The 16,011-nt window shown below is 38.4% G+C and overlaps 1 protein-coding gene across 3 annotated transcripts in view; it reads left to right on the forward strand.

Annotated features, from left to right (window-relative positions):
- LOC118807950 (phosphoribosyl pyrophosphate synthase-associated protein 1-like) overlaps positions 1-16,011 on the forward strand; it is a 42,606-nt gene that overhangs the window by 19,604 nt on the left and 6,991 nt on the right. For 2 of the 3 annotated variants that reach the window (XM_036570157.1, XM_036570159.1), the window contains 5 exons: positions 2,025-2,197; positions 3,324-3,439; positions 5,008-5,063; positions 5,578-5,723; positions 8,869-8,907. In XM_036570157.1, coding sequence (XP_036426050.1) covers positions 2,025-2,197; positions 3,324-3,439; positions 5,008-5,063; positions 5,578-5,723; positions 8,869-8,907 — 530 coding nt within the window. The remainder of the gene's footprint in view (positions 1-2,024; positions 2,198-3,323; positions 3,440-5,007; positions 5,064-5,577; positions 5,724-8,868; positions 8,908-16,011) is intronic. The other variant, XM_036570158.1, reaches the window with a different exon arrangement.

A 16,011-nucleotide genomic window follows, 5' to 3' on the forward strand; every position in this document is an offset into this window, starting at 1 on the left:
CAGCACGCGGGACAGGAAGCCAGGATGGCTGTGTGTGATAGCAGGCGCTGCTCATAAGCTAATAATGGATCGATCGGTATCAGTGACGTTTCTGAACAAACAGGCCGGTCAAAGCATTTGATCTTTAAATCTGTAGATAAACTTGTTTGTCATGACCTCAGCAATTCCAGAGTGTAAAAATGAATAAAAACAAAGCTTGCTTAGTAAGTGTGGGAGGCTTGAAGGTGACATGCAGGAGGCTGGTAAACAGACTTAAATAGCAGGTGCTTAAAGTTTGCTTTGGGTTTTATACTGTAGTGTCTGTGCCTACACTACAACTGTGTCTGTTTAAGACATAAGAAACATACCTGATAAAGAAAAGCTAAATGATTGAATAAATAAGTACCCAAAAGAATGATAATTTAATTTGATAAGTATGCAGACATAAATGTCAGTGGTCAGTGTTTTATTGACTTTCTAGGTGAAAATAAGTTAATACATCCTCTGCAAGGAACTTAAATATGGCATTTTCCTCATAATTTAGTGCTTAATTTCTATTTATTCTTATTTTATTAAGGATCCAATCCAGTCCAGGCTTGTTTTAATGGATCAGGCGTTGGTTATATTAAGCATGATCCAGTTCCCATACTTAATTTCTTGTGCTATGTGTTCTACTTGCACCACTGTAGTAGAGGTTACATAACCTGGGGTCATCCACAACCTTCAGCAGCGAGGCATGTTTTCATAATTTGTCTGCTGTGTGGAGCTATTTTACAGTAAAATATGAAAACTTGTAATATCTGTAGCACGGGTGGTTCCACTGTGTTTGAACCATCATCTGAACATTGGCACATAAAATGTGAACAAGATACTTTGAGTCTACTTTGTGGCACTAAATACACTCCCACCATGCTTTTTTAATTGCAAGTCATGACTGTTTAAAAGTGAAACTATTGTGGAAACGATCTGTTTCGCCAGCTGCATTGAATGAGGTTTAAAACTGGCGTAAGTAGAAGCAGCACATTGAAAATAGAGACAAAAGAGAAACGTTAGAGCAAAATGAAATCACTGAGTGCATTTACATGTACTTAATATTTTGTCAATGTGTTTACATGCACTTGAGTAATCAGATAATGGGGAAACTCTGGGTCTACATGAGTCAGGCAGCAAAGGATTTCTGCTTTGCAACCAGCCAATAAACTCACAGAAGAAGACGTGACGTAACATAAAACTCAAACTTCATGCTGCGGCTTTTTTTTTAAAAAACATTGCGCCACTTTACCTAAAATATGAACATACGTCATCTAGAAGATGAAGGATAGTTAAATCCCCCATTTCATTGAAATGGTTGGTTTCAGTGTCACTCCAAAGGATCTTGCAGCAATGCTGCTCACTCATTTCTGGTACAGCGGTCTGTTCCGCAAAGGTACAGACTGAGAAAGCCGAAAGAAATCAGAGTAAGAGTTCACATGCACTGAGAAGTCTGATTATTCTTTATCGAATTTCTTAATCTTAATAGATCAGAGTATGGTGTTTATATTACTGTTTAAATAATCGGATAACTTCAGAAATCCGATTATGATTGGATGTATTGAGTGCGTGTAAGCACACTCATTGTGTGTTCATAAAAGTGTAAAACTCTCACTCGATGCAAGTACTCCAAAAAAACCAAAAAGATTAGATGTTACACCACTACGCACAAGTGATTTCAGTGGAGAATATTACACTTGTAGCCAAATCATCAAACTGGATCATAATTAATAATAAATGCACAATAAAATGGTCATTTAAAAAAAAACATACAGGAAACATATCAGTCAATGCTCATATTAAAATATAATAATTTTACTGTAGTATTAATTAGCAGACTGGCATATTGTATCTAAACCATGTGGCTGTTTTTTCTGTGTAAACACAAAAATTGCTTCGGTATCGGCTAAAACATATCGTTACTTGTATTATTACTCATTTATTATGATTAAATGTTGAAGGTGTTGGATATTCCTTGTCTAACATATTCCATTTCCTGATCTTTCTCCTCCCAGAGACGTAAACACAGCGATAATGGAGCTGCTGGTGATGGCGTACGCGCTAAAGACGTCCTGCGCTAAGAACATCATTGGGGTCATTCCGTACTTTCCCTACAGCAAACAGTGCAAGATGAGGAAAAGGGGCTCCATTGTCTGCAAGCTGCTGGCCTCCATGCTGGCTAAAGCTGGTAGGAAATGCATAATCATATTTAGCATGCTAACGTCCGTATGGAGTGTGGACGCACACACACACACACACACACACACACACACAGTCCAACTGTTCTTTCTGACACATTGGCTGTACGTCCCCTGCTGAAAAGCTCTGGCAAATTAAGGACCCTGCTGAAAAAACCTGTTAAGTGTTCCTGTTGGGTTGGTTTCACAACGTAAAGGATCCTAATGGCTTAACAGGTGACTAATACCTGATTCTAAATACATGTGTTGGTCTCTTAATGGGATCTGAAGGTGTTCTACAGAAAACTAGTGGTTGCTATTTGAAAACATTGAGCTGAATCCAATTAGAAAGCAAACCGTTAGGTTTGTCCTTTCTCAGCAGGGGAGAAGCTGCAGCAGATATTAGCCTGAGCATGTTAGCCATTTAACTGTAGCGTATGCAAAACGTTTTAGGATTTTATTGGAATGTAAATATAAGCCTTTAGGGTTATGATTGAAATTTGTAATAAATCCGCAAGCAGTACACATTTGGAGCCCTGAACCAGGTGTAACGTACATGGAGACTGCCAAAACCTATTGACGTGTTAACCTATAAAACATATAACCTGTTAGCAGCTGGAGCACTGCAAGGCCAAAAAAGACACACTCAGTGGTCCTGCAGTCAGATCAACAGTCCTGTCTCTCAGAACCTCACAAAATGTCTCATGAATAAACATCTTTACGATGTTCTGTCGTTTCATAAGTGTAATTAAAGCGGTATTCCAGCAATCTTTCAAAATTTCTGCATAATTCAGTATTTGAGACGTAAACATGGTCACTCAGAGTGGTTTGATGCGAAATTGTTTATTAAAGAGAACCCAGATTTCTTTACAATGGTAGTGGAACCAGGGTTGATATGTCCCCAGCACACACACAGACATCTGGTTCCTACCACCAACCCTGTGGAACTCTGTAAGTTTCTCTACAATGAAACATTTTGCATTAAACCACTCTGAATTACTTTGTTTACATCTTTGTTTCCAAACATTGGTTTATGTAGAACATGTGAAAAAACTGGTGAAATCTCCCGTTAACAGTGATCAGTACATTTTTACAGCAAGTTTGTGACCCCCGTTTGTTTCTGTCTTCCCCTTTTAGGCCTGACCCACATTATCACTATGGATCTGCATCAGAAAGAGATCCAGGGCTTCTTCAGCTTCCCCGTGGACAATCTGCGAGCTTCACCCTTTCTGCTGCAGTACATACAGGAGGAGGTAGAGCACTGTTACACAAACACTGGCTGTGTTTACAGGCAAAGATTTTCGCTAATCGGATTGAACACATTCCGATTATAGATTAAGACTGAGGTGTTTATATGTTCACTCTACTCAACAATCTGATGCAAAATCTCCATTTACATGCAGACTGCAATTAATCTGATCCAAAATTACGCACGTGTGAAGTACCACTTAGTGTAAACGTTACCATGACAACCAGCATCACGCGAGTCCAGTCAGAGTGAGTCAAGCAGCAGTGAGCAGTGCTTGTGATCACTTTAAAATGATGTCAGACTCAGGAAAGCATACTTCACATGTACTTATTAAAGAAGGGCGAGAGGAAGACATCATGTTCTGAGACACATAAGCTGGACGCCCGTCCCACTGTTGTCTTTTAAAGATCAGAGCATAAACTTTGTTTCCTCTGCAGACCAGTTTCTGCTCCCGCGATGCTGAATGTTATAAACTTTTGCTATGATGCGACGCACATGCCCAGAACATACTTAAACTTTCTGATTGGAAATGTAATCAGATACAGGTGTTTACATGGCTTTTATTCTTCTATTTAACAGATTATTTACAGGATTACCCACTTCATTCAATCGGATAGAAATTGTATTCCAAATGGCCTCAATCGGACTAGTTTATTCCGACTGAGGTGTATACATGGATGTATTCTGTTCCAATTGAGCTATTTATTAGGCTACATGTAAACGTGGCTACTGGCCGTTTCCCACCGGAGTTAAAGAGGGTTATTCTGTAAATCTGCTAAAATTGCTCATAATAAATGATTTTGTCCAGTTAACAGTGGGCACTGCTGGCACATTTTCCATGTTTTTTAGTTTCTCCCTGCGGCCTACATTTAGATATTTGTGTGTGATTTTGTACCCATTCTTACATGAAAATTTCCAGCTTTTCCACATAGGGAGGTATTTCAGCCTCTCTTTTAGAATTAAACCGTTTTTTTGGGCTCATTCAAAAGGCAGTCCAGACTTACACTCCTTATAACTTTATAACAACATGAGGGGGCGGGGCTAAACTACTATAGGCTGAATAGACAGATATGTGTATATATATTGGGGTATATATATATATATATATATATATATATATATATATATATATATATATATATATGTGTGTGTGTGTGTGTGTGTGTGTGTGTGTGTGTGTATATATATATAGATATATATGACATCACAAAACCAGGCTGTTTAGCAGCTTAGTGTCTTTGTGGACTAGAGAGTGAACAGTATGTTTTGACAATTTTTAACAATGTTTTTTGTACTTTATCAAACTCTCTTATTTCAGAAAATGGTGAATGTTTCAATAAAAGTGACAAAAAGTTTCATGGTATACACATTTGGGTAACATTTATCCTTCAGTCCTCTTTCAGCCCCGAGGCGTAAAGGCAGATTATTGGATTTATGATTGCGTTTGTGCGCACCTCAGTCCAGCCGCCACAAGATCATTTACTCAGAAAACGCCTGAGAGGCTGTAGGAAAGCTCCAGATGAATGTTTTTAGGGATTGTGCTGTTCTAAGAAACTCTTGTTTCCTCCACAGATCCCAGACTACAGAAACGCTATTATAGTTGCAAAATCCCCCTCGGCTGCAAAGAGGTAAACCAAAGGTTGGCAAGTGTTTGGTGTTGCACAGTTGATGAATACCTTTACTCTCGTGTGGTGTTGTGTAATTCAGCTGAGGATGATGTTTAATTAGAAACTTATAATTGATGTTCTTTTGTTTTAGTACTTTTTTAGCTTAAAAGTCATTTTATATATATGTATGCATTCACCTATCTTTCTCTTTCTTATTCTTTCTTTTTTCTCTCTTCCCTCTTTCTCTTTCTCTCTCGTTCTCTTTGTCTCACTCTTTCTTTTTTTTACCTGTATGTTCTCTCTCTCTCTCTCTGTATTCTCACTCTCTGTGTTCTCTCTCTCTGTGTACTCTCTCTCTCTCTCTGTTCTCTCTCTCTCCCTCTCTCTCTCTCTCTGTGCTCTCTCTCTTCCTCTCTCTCTCTCTCTCTCTCTCTCTCTCTCTCTCTCTCTGTGTTCTCTCTCTCTCCCTCTCTTTCTCTCTGTGCTCTCTCTCTCTCTCTCTCTCTCTCCCTCTCTCTCTCTCTCTCTCTCTCAGGGCTCAGTCATATGCTGAGAGGTTGAGGTTGGGTTTGGCTGTGATGCACGGTGAGGCACAGTGTGCTGAGTCAGACATGGCCGACGGCCGTCATTCTCCTCCCGCGTTCAGACCCTCCTGCGGACCCCCTGGCCTTGAGCTGCCCTGTAAGACACACAAACAGCCCACTGCTGAAAACTGCTGAACTGTGTAGAATCACTGAACTGCTGCCGGTGGTGTAGCCTCCTGGATGAGCGCTGTAAATAGGTTCTCACACAGGATGGACCACATTTAAGGAAGAAGGAAAAATCAGATTTACACAATGGTCCATTTACCCTATATGTAGTTGATCAGCCAAGACATGTTCGGTGTCCATATTTTGCTTCTTTTGTTTTAAACTGGAGCTCCGAGGCTAACATTACTAACAAACAGTAGAAGACAATAGTCACCCAAATCTCCGAAACGTTGGTCAACTTTGAAATCCGGCACAACACCTGTTGTCTGCACTGGCTGCCCTCAGCGTCCAGCTACACAGTGAAGTATGCTCAATATGTCAAACCAAACAACGTGGATGCGAAAGTGCCCTGAGAAACGTCTCCATCTCTGGCTCACTGACGGTCTGTATCGCGCGCCCACGGCTGCGTTTCTCAAACTGATGACATGCAATGTTTTTGGTTATAATTTGAAAAAAGTTACTTTTTCAATTCCTAATTATTAAGTTAATCCTTTCCCAATTATGTGTTTTTGCTGTTAAAGTGACGTTACCGGCCCATTCTGAATTACTGCCTTCCTAGAGTTCAGGCCCGCGGACCACTACAGGGTGCTTCATGGCCCACTACAGGGAGCTTCGTGGCCCACTAGTGGTCGAAGGTTGAGAAACCCAGTCCTAAACCACACTGACAGTCTGCACGACCTCAGTGAAGAGCTGCATGTGGGTTGAGAGACGTTTTGGGGATGTATTTACAGACAGGATTTGGGTGACTGTTGACTCATAGTGTTTGTTAGCAATGTTAACCTTGTAGTGTTACTACATCTGGAGTAAGTGGAAAATTGTGTACATTTGATTATTTCCCCAAACCATTGCTTTAAATAAATTGCCCAAAAATAAAATAATTTTGAATAAAATAGTTGTACATGGATTTAGCCCGATATAAGTATCAAGCATCACCTTTTATTATGATCTCTTTCACATGTTAACTGACTGCCTGTAGAGATTATTCATTTTAGCCACGTTAGCATGGTAGTCTGGGTGACGTATTCTGTCGAAGGCCAGGTGGAGATGATTGCAGCCTGTGATCTGGTTCCCAGCAGGCCATTAAACGACAGTAAGATTAAAGCAAATCCAGTGTGATGTTTCAGGTTCAACCTCTGTTTAATTTCATTGGCCTAATGGACGTATGTTTATAACACTGTCTGCTTTGTACATTCATTGTGCTTCTGAAGGTCTGAGTGAAGCAGTGAAGGATAAATCTATCCCTAATGCCACGGGGTTTTGTACTGTAGTAAGCTGATTATTCCTCTGCACTTGCTGAGTTATTATGAGCCTAATGGAGACTGTTTATTCACTGCTAGTCCCTTTAACTTTACTGTCCATTTAAACTTAAAGCCAAACCCCAAAAGAACGAGAGCTCTTTGCAGCGCTAGTTAACCCTTGCTGCTGAAGCCATTTGAGTGTCCTGCTGTGTTGATGTGTCCTGTGCACCGCAAACAGACTTACTAGAAGCTCTCAAACCTTCTGCAAATGATATGCACTTGATCTATTCAGGCTCTGACCACAAACCCGTCCTTACATTACAGCTTTTGCTAGCTTGGACAGGCTTTATAAAATGCTGGCAAAATCCTGCTCAACCTAATGAGAAGCTATAACTCAAGTATTTGTTAAGACCTGAAAATGATTAATTTCAGATTATATAGATGCTTGTTGCTTTGTTTGCATTTTAAACTGAAAATGGGGCAGATTGGAAATGACTACAACATAGAATTTGCCTCAATGCTAATGCCAACTCAATTAAACAGCGAAAAACTATTCCCAACACATCATATCAAAATTTGACAGGCCTACAAAATTGTCAGAATTTTAATGTACTTAAACTTGTATTTTACACTACAAAAACATATGTTTGGCAAGTGAAATCATCTAAAAATCTAGTTGATACACTTAAAAATGTTGGTTCTTCAGGGGTCTTTAGTAGAGAAAATGGTTCTATAAAGAACCATGAACACTCAAAGAACCATTTGCATGATTAAAGTGCTCTTTGCATCGTGAAAGAGTTCCTGTAGAACCTTTTTGAAAAGGCTCCTATGTAGCAACCAAAAAGGGCTCTGCTACTGTCATAATGTCAAGCTTGTAACAATAGTAGAATCCTTTTTGGTGCCATATAGAACCCTTTTCAACATAGTTCTATGTAGAACCATCTACAGCACATTTTCCATCAATCTGAAGAACGCTTTCACCATGCAAATGGTTCTTTTATTATTCGTGGTTCTATTTAAAACTATTTTCTTTACTAAAGAACCCTTGAAGAACCATCTTTTTAAGTGTGTATGACTAAAATTTCTCATACTCTATTATAAAGAATATTATAATATTATTGCACTTTTTTTTAGTTCAGTTTTTTACTTGTTTTTGGCTATTTTCTATACTGAGAGTATCTTATTGTATTAGCAGATACATATCGCTGCTGTTGGAGCAAAACCTTGTATCTCCAAAACAAGAACTTTTGCAGGAGAAGGAAAAAACATACTTTGCTTTTAATGTAAGTCAGTGGACCCAGACTTTTTTCCAAGTAGTTTTGGGTCGTTTCTTTTTGTCCAATCATCTTAAAATTTACACATAATGTAAAGGACAACAAACATTTTCAAATTATATCCAAAAACGTAAAAAACAGCAAAAATGGAAATATGGGGTTACAGCAGCAATTTGCTAGTTTCAAGCTTTATATAAATAAAGATTTGCCAATCGAATAAGAAAAATTCTCTAGATAAAATAAACATATAATAAATGTATAAAAACAAGATGATGATCTTATAACATTCCAAATGAGGAGTTTTGTTATTTTTTGCAGTAGTACACACTCTAAATGTATGTTTGTGCTATAGTTGTGTGTTCTTTACTTTGAACTGGAGTTTTTGTAAAGCTTGTCTAAGCCTGCAAGGGTGGCTATGAAATAATTGTGCGGAGCATGGATAGATCAGTTTTTGACGTTTAGAGCTTCCTTTCTAGTCTCTTCGTTCAGAGAGTGGTGCACTGGCTGACTGAATCTGCTGTTTTAATGTGCTTTTTAACCAGTCCTTTGTTTGTTGGCGATACAGGGAGACACCAAGCTCCATTTCCCGGCATCGAGCTTCCAAGTACGGCAGCCATTTCCACCTCCTCTGTGCTGTCTTTTTTGTCGGCTGTCTTCGAATGCTCTGCAGTGGCCTGCATGTGTACTGACCTGTGCTGTGCTCTCTCTGCTGGGCTTTCTCTCTCTCAGCTGCTTTCACTCTGATTTGTGCACTGATTTGTGATGCCACGTCTCGTAAGGCAGACTTCAGGCTGTCGGCTGAGAGTCTGGGGTGTTTCACCGCTTAGCGTGATAAGAACTGCCCACTTGGCAAGTAAAGATGTAAAAAAACACTGTGACACTATAGCCTATCGGTTACATTTTAAGATGAAAAACGCTAAAATACATAAAGACAAACAAGTAATAAATACAGAAAAATAATACATGGCAATATCTTGTCAAGTGAAATGATCTTGATTCTAGTCGATCTATCTGATATTTCATATTTGGAGATGGTTATGCACTTATTCTAAGATTATCTAGCTTATTTCCAAAAATTTTTTACCTGTTTTAAGTAATTTTATCAAGTAAAATGATCTAACTGTATTGGCAAATAATTACGCTAGTTTCAAGTATATTTCTTAAAACAAGCAAAACTATCTGCCAATATAGTGAGATAAATTTACTCAATAAAATCACCTAAAACAAGTAAAAAATGTTTGGAAATAAGTTAAATAATCTTAAATTAAGCTTACAACAATCTCACAAATTAATAATTACAAAACTTCAGTCACAGTCTGGAGCCCTGTTTAGTGACAGTGCTAACATGGACATAATGAAAAAGACCACACATTTTCTTCTCTTGTGATGTCAGATTCGGTATTTAAATCAACTTTGGGCCACTATTTTAACAATAGTTCATACCAGTTCATACCAAGCAAGACCCTTTTATAAACATGACGCTGAGTGTTCCTAAAGGTTTAGCCCTAAACAAACTTTAGCAGGTATTTTCTCGCATAATTAAAAAAAAGCAACAGCAAATCTCAAATGAGGGATTCGAAAGAAGGCCAAGTGTCCCCAAACTTTTGATCTGCAGTAAAGGTGTGATTCAGACACACATTCTAGATCCCGTTCTGCTCGGCCCGTCGGGGTTTGTAAGGAGGCCTTTGTCTCCTCGCATCAAAGGCTTGAGTGAATTGGCTGACTGGAGACTGGCCAGAGACGTTAGAGCCTGTCGGGATGCAGTGGCCTTTAGAAGACCTTTTTAGGAAGTGATTGGAGCCTGACAGGGAAATCTAAGCCTGTTTGACATTCAAGAGACACTTAAAGGAATAGTCCAGGGAAAAATCAAGTTTGCGCAAATTTTCTCCCGCATATTCTACCCCAAATGTAGAAATGTATAGACTTAACAAGACTTACAATAGACTTAGACCACTCTACACTCTCAGAAATAAAGGTAGTAAACTGTCACTGGGGCGGTACCCCTCTTGTCACTGGGATGGTACCTTCAAGTAAGGGCACGTAATTGTACCATAATCCATTGAAATTATATTTTTTAAGCTGTATTCACTCCACACACCCCGTCTCGTCTCCAGGCTTTTTATTTTCCTGTTCTGTTTTAAAACGTTAGGTTATGAAAAGGCACAAATACGTACTTTTCACCTGGGAAAACTTATTTAAGGTGCACAATTGGAGCTAAACCACCTTTGAGGCAACATTTACGTTGTTTTGTACCTTGATGATTGAAAAATGTACCTGCACAGAACCTTTATTTCTAACAGTGTAGGAGTTTTTGTGATTTCTGAAATTCAGATAACATACTATTGTTTAAAGGGACACTACAGACAAAATTCAGGCTGCAAGATGGCTGCTACTATGTGATGTACTTTAGTCCATGTTGATAGATAACAGTTCGTTATACAGTATCAGAAACAGGGTTCGGGGGTTACTTGAAAAATGCATTCTGTTACAGATTACCTGATACCAGGTACTTACCAGGTACTGATTACCTGTTAAAAATGTAATTGTAACCTAATCCAGAGGATTAATATATTAAAGTAATATAATCTGATTACTTTCCATTACTTTTGGATTACTTGTCTTTTTCTTTTACGGCTGATTAATTAAATTAAGACACAAGTAAAATAATTCCAACAAGACTAACAAATATTTAATTAGTATAACCGTACAATTTGCTTGAGTTCAAGGTCAGAAGTCGAGTTTTGCTCCCCAGGAAAAAATGTGTGATTTTAAAGGGTGAAAATAAATTGGAACTCTGCACTAAAAGCTTATAGACTGAAGTACATTGTACATCCAGTACATTCGATTATATACAAATGAGACTTTTCCTTATTTAACTTGTTTATTAAATATCTTTTGATTTTCATGCCAAAGTCAAAAGATCAACCCTTATCAAAAGTAATCATGAATAGAGGTCATTCTTAAAGCTCTAACTGCCCATCCTTTGTGTTCCATCGGCTTAAAGGCCGTATTGGCTCATAAGGGTTCATGTTGGTGTGTCAAGTTCAGACTTTGATGATCATAATTTTTAGACACTCCGTAATCAGTTCTAAGCAGTTTCAGTCCACAGAAATCCTACTTAAATAGTTTAAATAGGCATTAAAATAGGCATTAAGAGGGAGTGTCTTGCAAGTGACATCATACAAGTGAAAACTAAACTAACTGTACTGCTCATGAGACTTAATTCGCTCTCTTTTCACGTTTCAGACTGTTCGTTCAAACCTGTCTGGTTAAGGTTTTAAATTAAAAACGCTTCAAATCTGCACACTCATGCGACATATTTATCATTAAAACGACAAATTTTGATGAAAGACAACAAGTGTGAGTTTGTATATAATCCTGCGGGTAATCACTCTGCTTTTATAATGTACTTGTAATCTTATCACTGTAATTTTTAATGGATTACAGTTACTTTTTTGGTATCCTGATTATGTAATGCCGTGTCGTGTTCCGTTACTATCTAACCCTGATCAGAAATCACATAAGCAAGTCTTTTAGAGATTACTTAAAGCTACACTGTGTAGGTTGTGGGGATTTGGAGCCCTCTCTGGTGGAAATGTATAATTGCACACAACGCGTGGAAGAACATTTTGTAACGTGGGTTGTGCGTCGGACCCGTTCCCCCGAGTGGATGAACATTTTCAGCAGAAAGGTCTCCAGATCCTCAAAACTTATGTAGTGCAGCTTCAACAGCTAGGTAGGTGTAATTTGCATAATGCTAATCAGTGTACATAAGCTTCCATTGCTTGTTGGCACTAGCCTTCTCTAATTAGTTTCCTCATCAGAGGAGCTCGTTAGTGTAATCAGGTGGGCCGAGTGGAGTATACGCCTATTTTAGAAACCCCTCATATGAAACTGGATGTTATTAGATGTTTATCCCTCATATTTTTTACAGTGTGTGAGAATGAAAGCCTTATTTCTATAAACAGATATTACAAATGCAGAGTGTTTAATATTGCAAGGCTGTTTTGGAGCACAGCTGCAGAGAGACACAACACAAAGCTGCGCATCCTGTGCTTCTGCATTTTCCTGCTGCTGAACTCCTGCGGCTGTTTTCTAATAGCCCTCTTTGTTAATGGGAAAATAATGGTGCTGTAGTGATATGATGAACTTTCCTAATCATAAGTTCAGGCTGTGGTTTTGCAGTTTTCAAGCATGATTTTATGAAATCATCGTGTGTGCAGCTTCTTTGATTTGGTGTTTTCTAAAAGTGGCCTGTATGTGTCCAGTACTGGTATCAGCTTCCCACTGTTCAGTTATACAAATGACGGAATGAAGGACTGATCCTAGACCAGCTGTGTTGCTCTTCCTGAAATGAGTCATACATGCAAGCTGTTGTACTCACTTTTGTTGTATGATTTTTCTTTGTTTAAACGTTTGGTTGACCGAGGCCTCGTCCACGTGTATCATAGTCTTTTGTATTTTAAAAGGGGGGTAATAATATCTCGTAAAATTTCATGTCACACACCTTAAGAATTGGGCAAATTATACGTCCATCAGCTGTGTCTGATCCACTCAGACCAGCGCAACACACACTAACACACCACCACCACATCAATGTTACTACAGTGCTGAGAATGATCCACCACCCAAATAGTACCTGCTCTGTGAGGGTCCATGGGGTCCTGACCACTGAAGAACAGAGTAAAAGGGGGCTAACAAAGTATGCAGAGAAACAGATGGACTACAGTCTGTAATTGTAGAACTACAAAGTGCACCTATATAGTAAGTGGAGCTGATAAAATGGACAATGAGCATAGAAACAAGGAGGTGGTCATAATGTTATGCCTGATCGGTGTAGAGCATAAAGCTGAAGCTGGGATTTTTTTAACAAAAGAGACGGCGACGTGTTGCAAACAGTGGGCTTGTTCAGTTTCATGAAGACCAGCAGTCGTCAATAATTCGTCATCTCACACAGATTCAAAGGTCTGTTAGAAAATAAAAGCTTAAAAAGTGGAACAATCCACCGCTTCCTGCTGTGGTGCTGTTTAAATGGATATTTCATTGGTTTATTTTAACACTTTTGTGTTCAACAACCAAATTTATTATAACCACGTAAAAAAGCCACAGATTTTTTTCTGATTGTGATTTTGTACAGTTATACTCACAGACAAAAGTTTGGTATCATTTGTCTTATTAATAATGTTGTTTTACCAGCAGTACTAGCTTTGACAGTGTGAATTCAGAAATTTCAAAATAATCACCAAAAGGCACCTTTAAAGCTTCCTAGTGTTCTGCTAATTATTTGAAACCTAAGAGGTTGCACAGAATGAACATATTAGAATCATATCAAACATTTATCTGCAACCAGATTTATCGTCTGCAGCCGTTTATCTGTTTACATGGCCACAGTTACGCCACCGTCTCTGAAATGTCCACAAAGTCCTCATCAGGCAGGCATTTTGCCTACCCACAATGCATTGTTTTGTGTGGTTGGGAAGGGGAGGGAAGATACTTTGTATGCTTTATGTTTTCAAAAATGTCCAGATACTTGTGGACGGGGCCTTAGTTAACATTCTGACACGATTGATTGCTGATCCTAACCCAGGACTTGAATTCGAAAGCATGCAGATGTTGATCTTTTTGTTGTATATCTTTCTTTGGCATGGCTTGATTAGGTTTCTTCTCATGTTATTTGGGGTGATTGATGTATTAACTGCAGCCCACAGTCATGCACTCATTCGCTCACCTCTTTACTGCAACTGTAATCCACCAGTACTCTGCCTATTGGATGGTAGAACATCAGTCCGCACAGTGTCCAGCAGGGCTGCACAATATGGACAAAATACTAGTATTGTAATTGTATTGCTGCATATTTCAAATGCGATAGGCCTTGCAGTATATTGAATGCATTGGTCAGCCGATAATTTGACTTTTTATAGATTATGTACTATCTGTATTACTATTTTTTTTTAAATTGCATAATTCAATCTTTGAGATGAGTCATTCAGAGTGGTTTGATGTGAAATGGCTAATCGTAGAGGAACTTACAGGCTCAGATTTCTTTACAGTGGTGGTGATGGGAACCACTCTGAATACAGCCATTTACTATCATACTATTAGAGACTGTTACATGGATTTAAACAATGTAAAAAATGTTTTAGGCCAATTATTTTATCACAAATCAATCATAAAACACTCTCTCTGGCATATAAGAATCTTCGGAGAGATTTTAGAGGCATTAAGATCTTTAGACGTTTGGGGCCGGATTCACAAAACTTTCTTCACTTGCAAAAGTTCTTAAGACAAACACGAAGATGTTCGTGAGAATGTTCTTAAGTGCAGTTCTCGAAACAACAAGTTCTCAAAGACTCTTTTAAGACAATCTTAATTATTTTCTTAAGATTTTAAGATAGTTTTCTTATGTAGCCCACATTGCATTTTACAGTTTACCATAGACAACACAAAATACATTTTGAATTTGTATTAACTGGTATTTCCATTATTTAGTTTAACGCACTCAGAGGAGCAAAATGGAGGAAAAACATCAAACCAAGTGTTTAAAAAAAAATTAGCAAACAAGAACTAAAGGTGATGGTGGAAGAAACAGCCAACAGGGAAAAATCCTCCTTAAAAAATATGAAAATTGTTGGGTCCTGGCTGTAAGTGAGACATGAGGAGGGGCAGGAGAACAGATGCAGTATGTTTGATAAGAACATAATGTTTTCAAGGATACTACTTGTTCTTAAAATTATTCTTGAGAAATTACATATATATATATATATATATATATATATATATATATATATATATATATATATATATATATATATATATATATATTAATTTCTTAAGAATGAAGTTAAGAAAAACACATTTAAGAAGATTTTCTTTCTTAAGACACTTTTATGAATCTAGCCCCTGGTTCCTATCACCACCACTGTGAACAGCTCTGATTTACCTTTTAATGGCTGAATTATGCAGGAATTTTGAAAAGTTGGCGGAATTCCCCTTCAATTCACCTTAAAAACAAAACTCATCTGGAGCTATGACTTACCGGGATGCTCACAGCACACAGTAAAAAGCACTGAGATTGATTAGAGTATCGCCGCCTTGTTCAGTATCAGTATTGCAAATATTGTGTAAGGTCATGGTAGCATATGGTGCAGCCCTGGTGTACACAGGTCAAATGGTAGTGAACATTGGCTCGGAGGGTCATTATAAACACCGTATTGTGGAATTTCACTCTTTGAAACATTAGGCTACGTTCACATTACAAGCCTCATTGCTCAAATCCGATCTCTCTGACTTGACGGTTCACAATTGTTTAGGTAAGTGATTTAAATCTCTGTCAAATCTGTCATTAATGTGAACGAACGGGCGTCCTGACATGACCCGCATGAGCACATCCTACTCAGTAACGTCACATGAATGAATCACGTGCATCATGTTCATCATCAGCAAACAAACTAACGAGTGGTACGAGTCTTTGCTGCTAAGGTAGTTAACTCTGATCAGCTCTCAGCTGTTCATTATTAGAGCGAGACGAAGGCAAAAAGGTGAGATGTGTTGCTTTTCCACCGTTTACAGGCTTTAACGTCTGTTCAGCGCTGCTGCCATGGTAACGCTGAATGATGGCGCACACGCAGTGGAAAAAAAAAACGTGAATTCCAAACTGAACTTTCACATTAAGGTCGCCTGGCCACAAATCTGATACGTATCCGATCTA

Source organism: Colossoma macropomum, unplaced genomic scaffold (assembly GCF_904425465.1).
Source record: "Colossoma macropomum unplaced genomic scaffold, Colossoma_macropomum, whole genome shotgun sequence".
In the NCBI taxonomy this organism is placed as follows: Eukaryota; Metazoa; Chordata; class Actinopteri; order Characiformes; family Serrasalmidae; genus Colossoma; species Colossoma macropomum.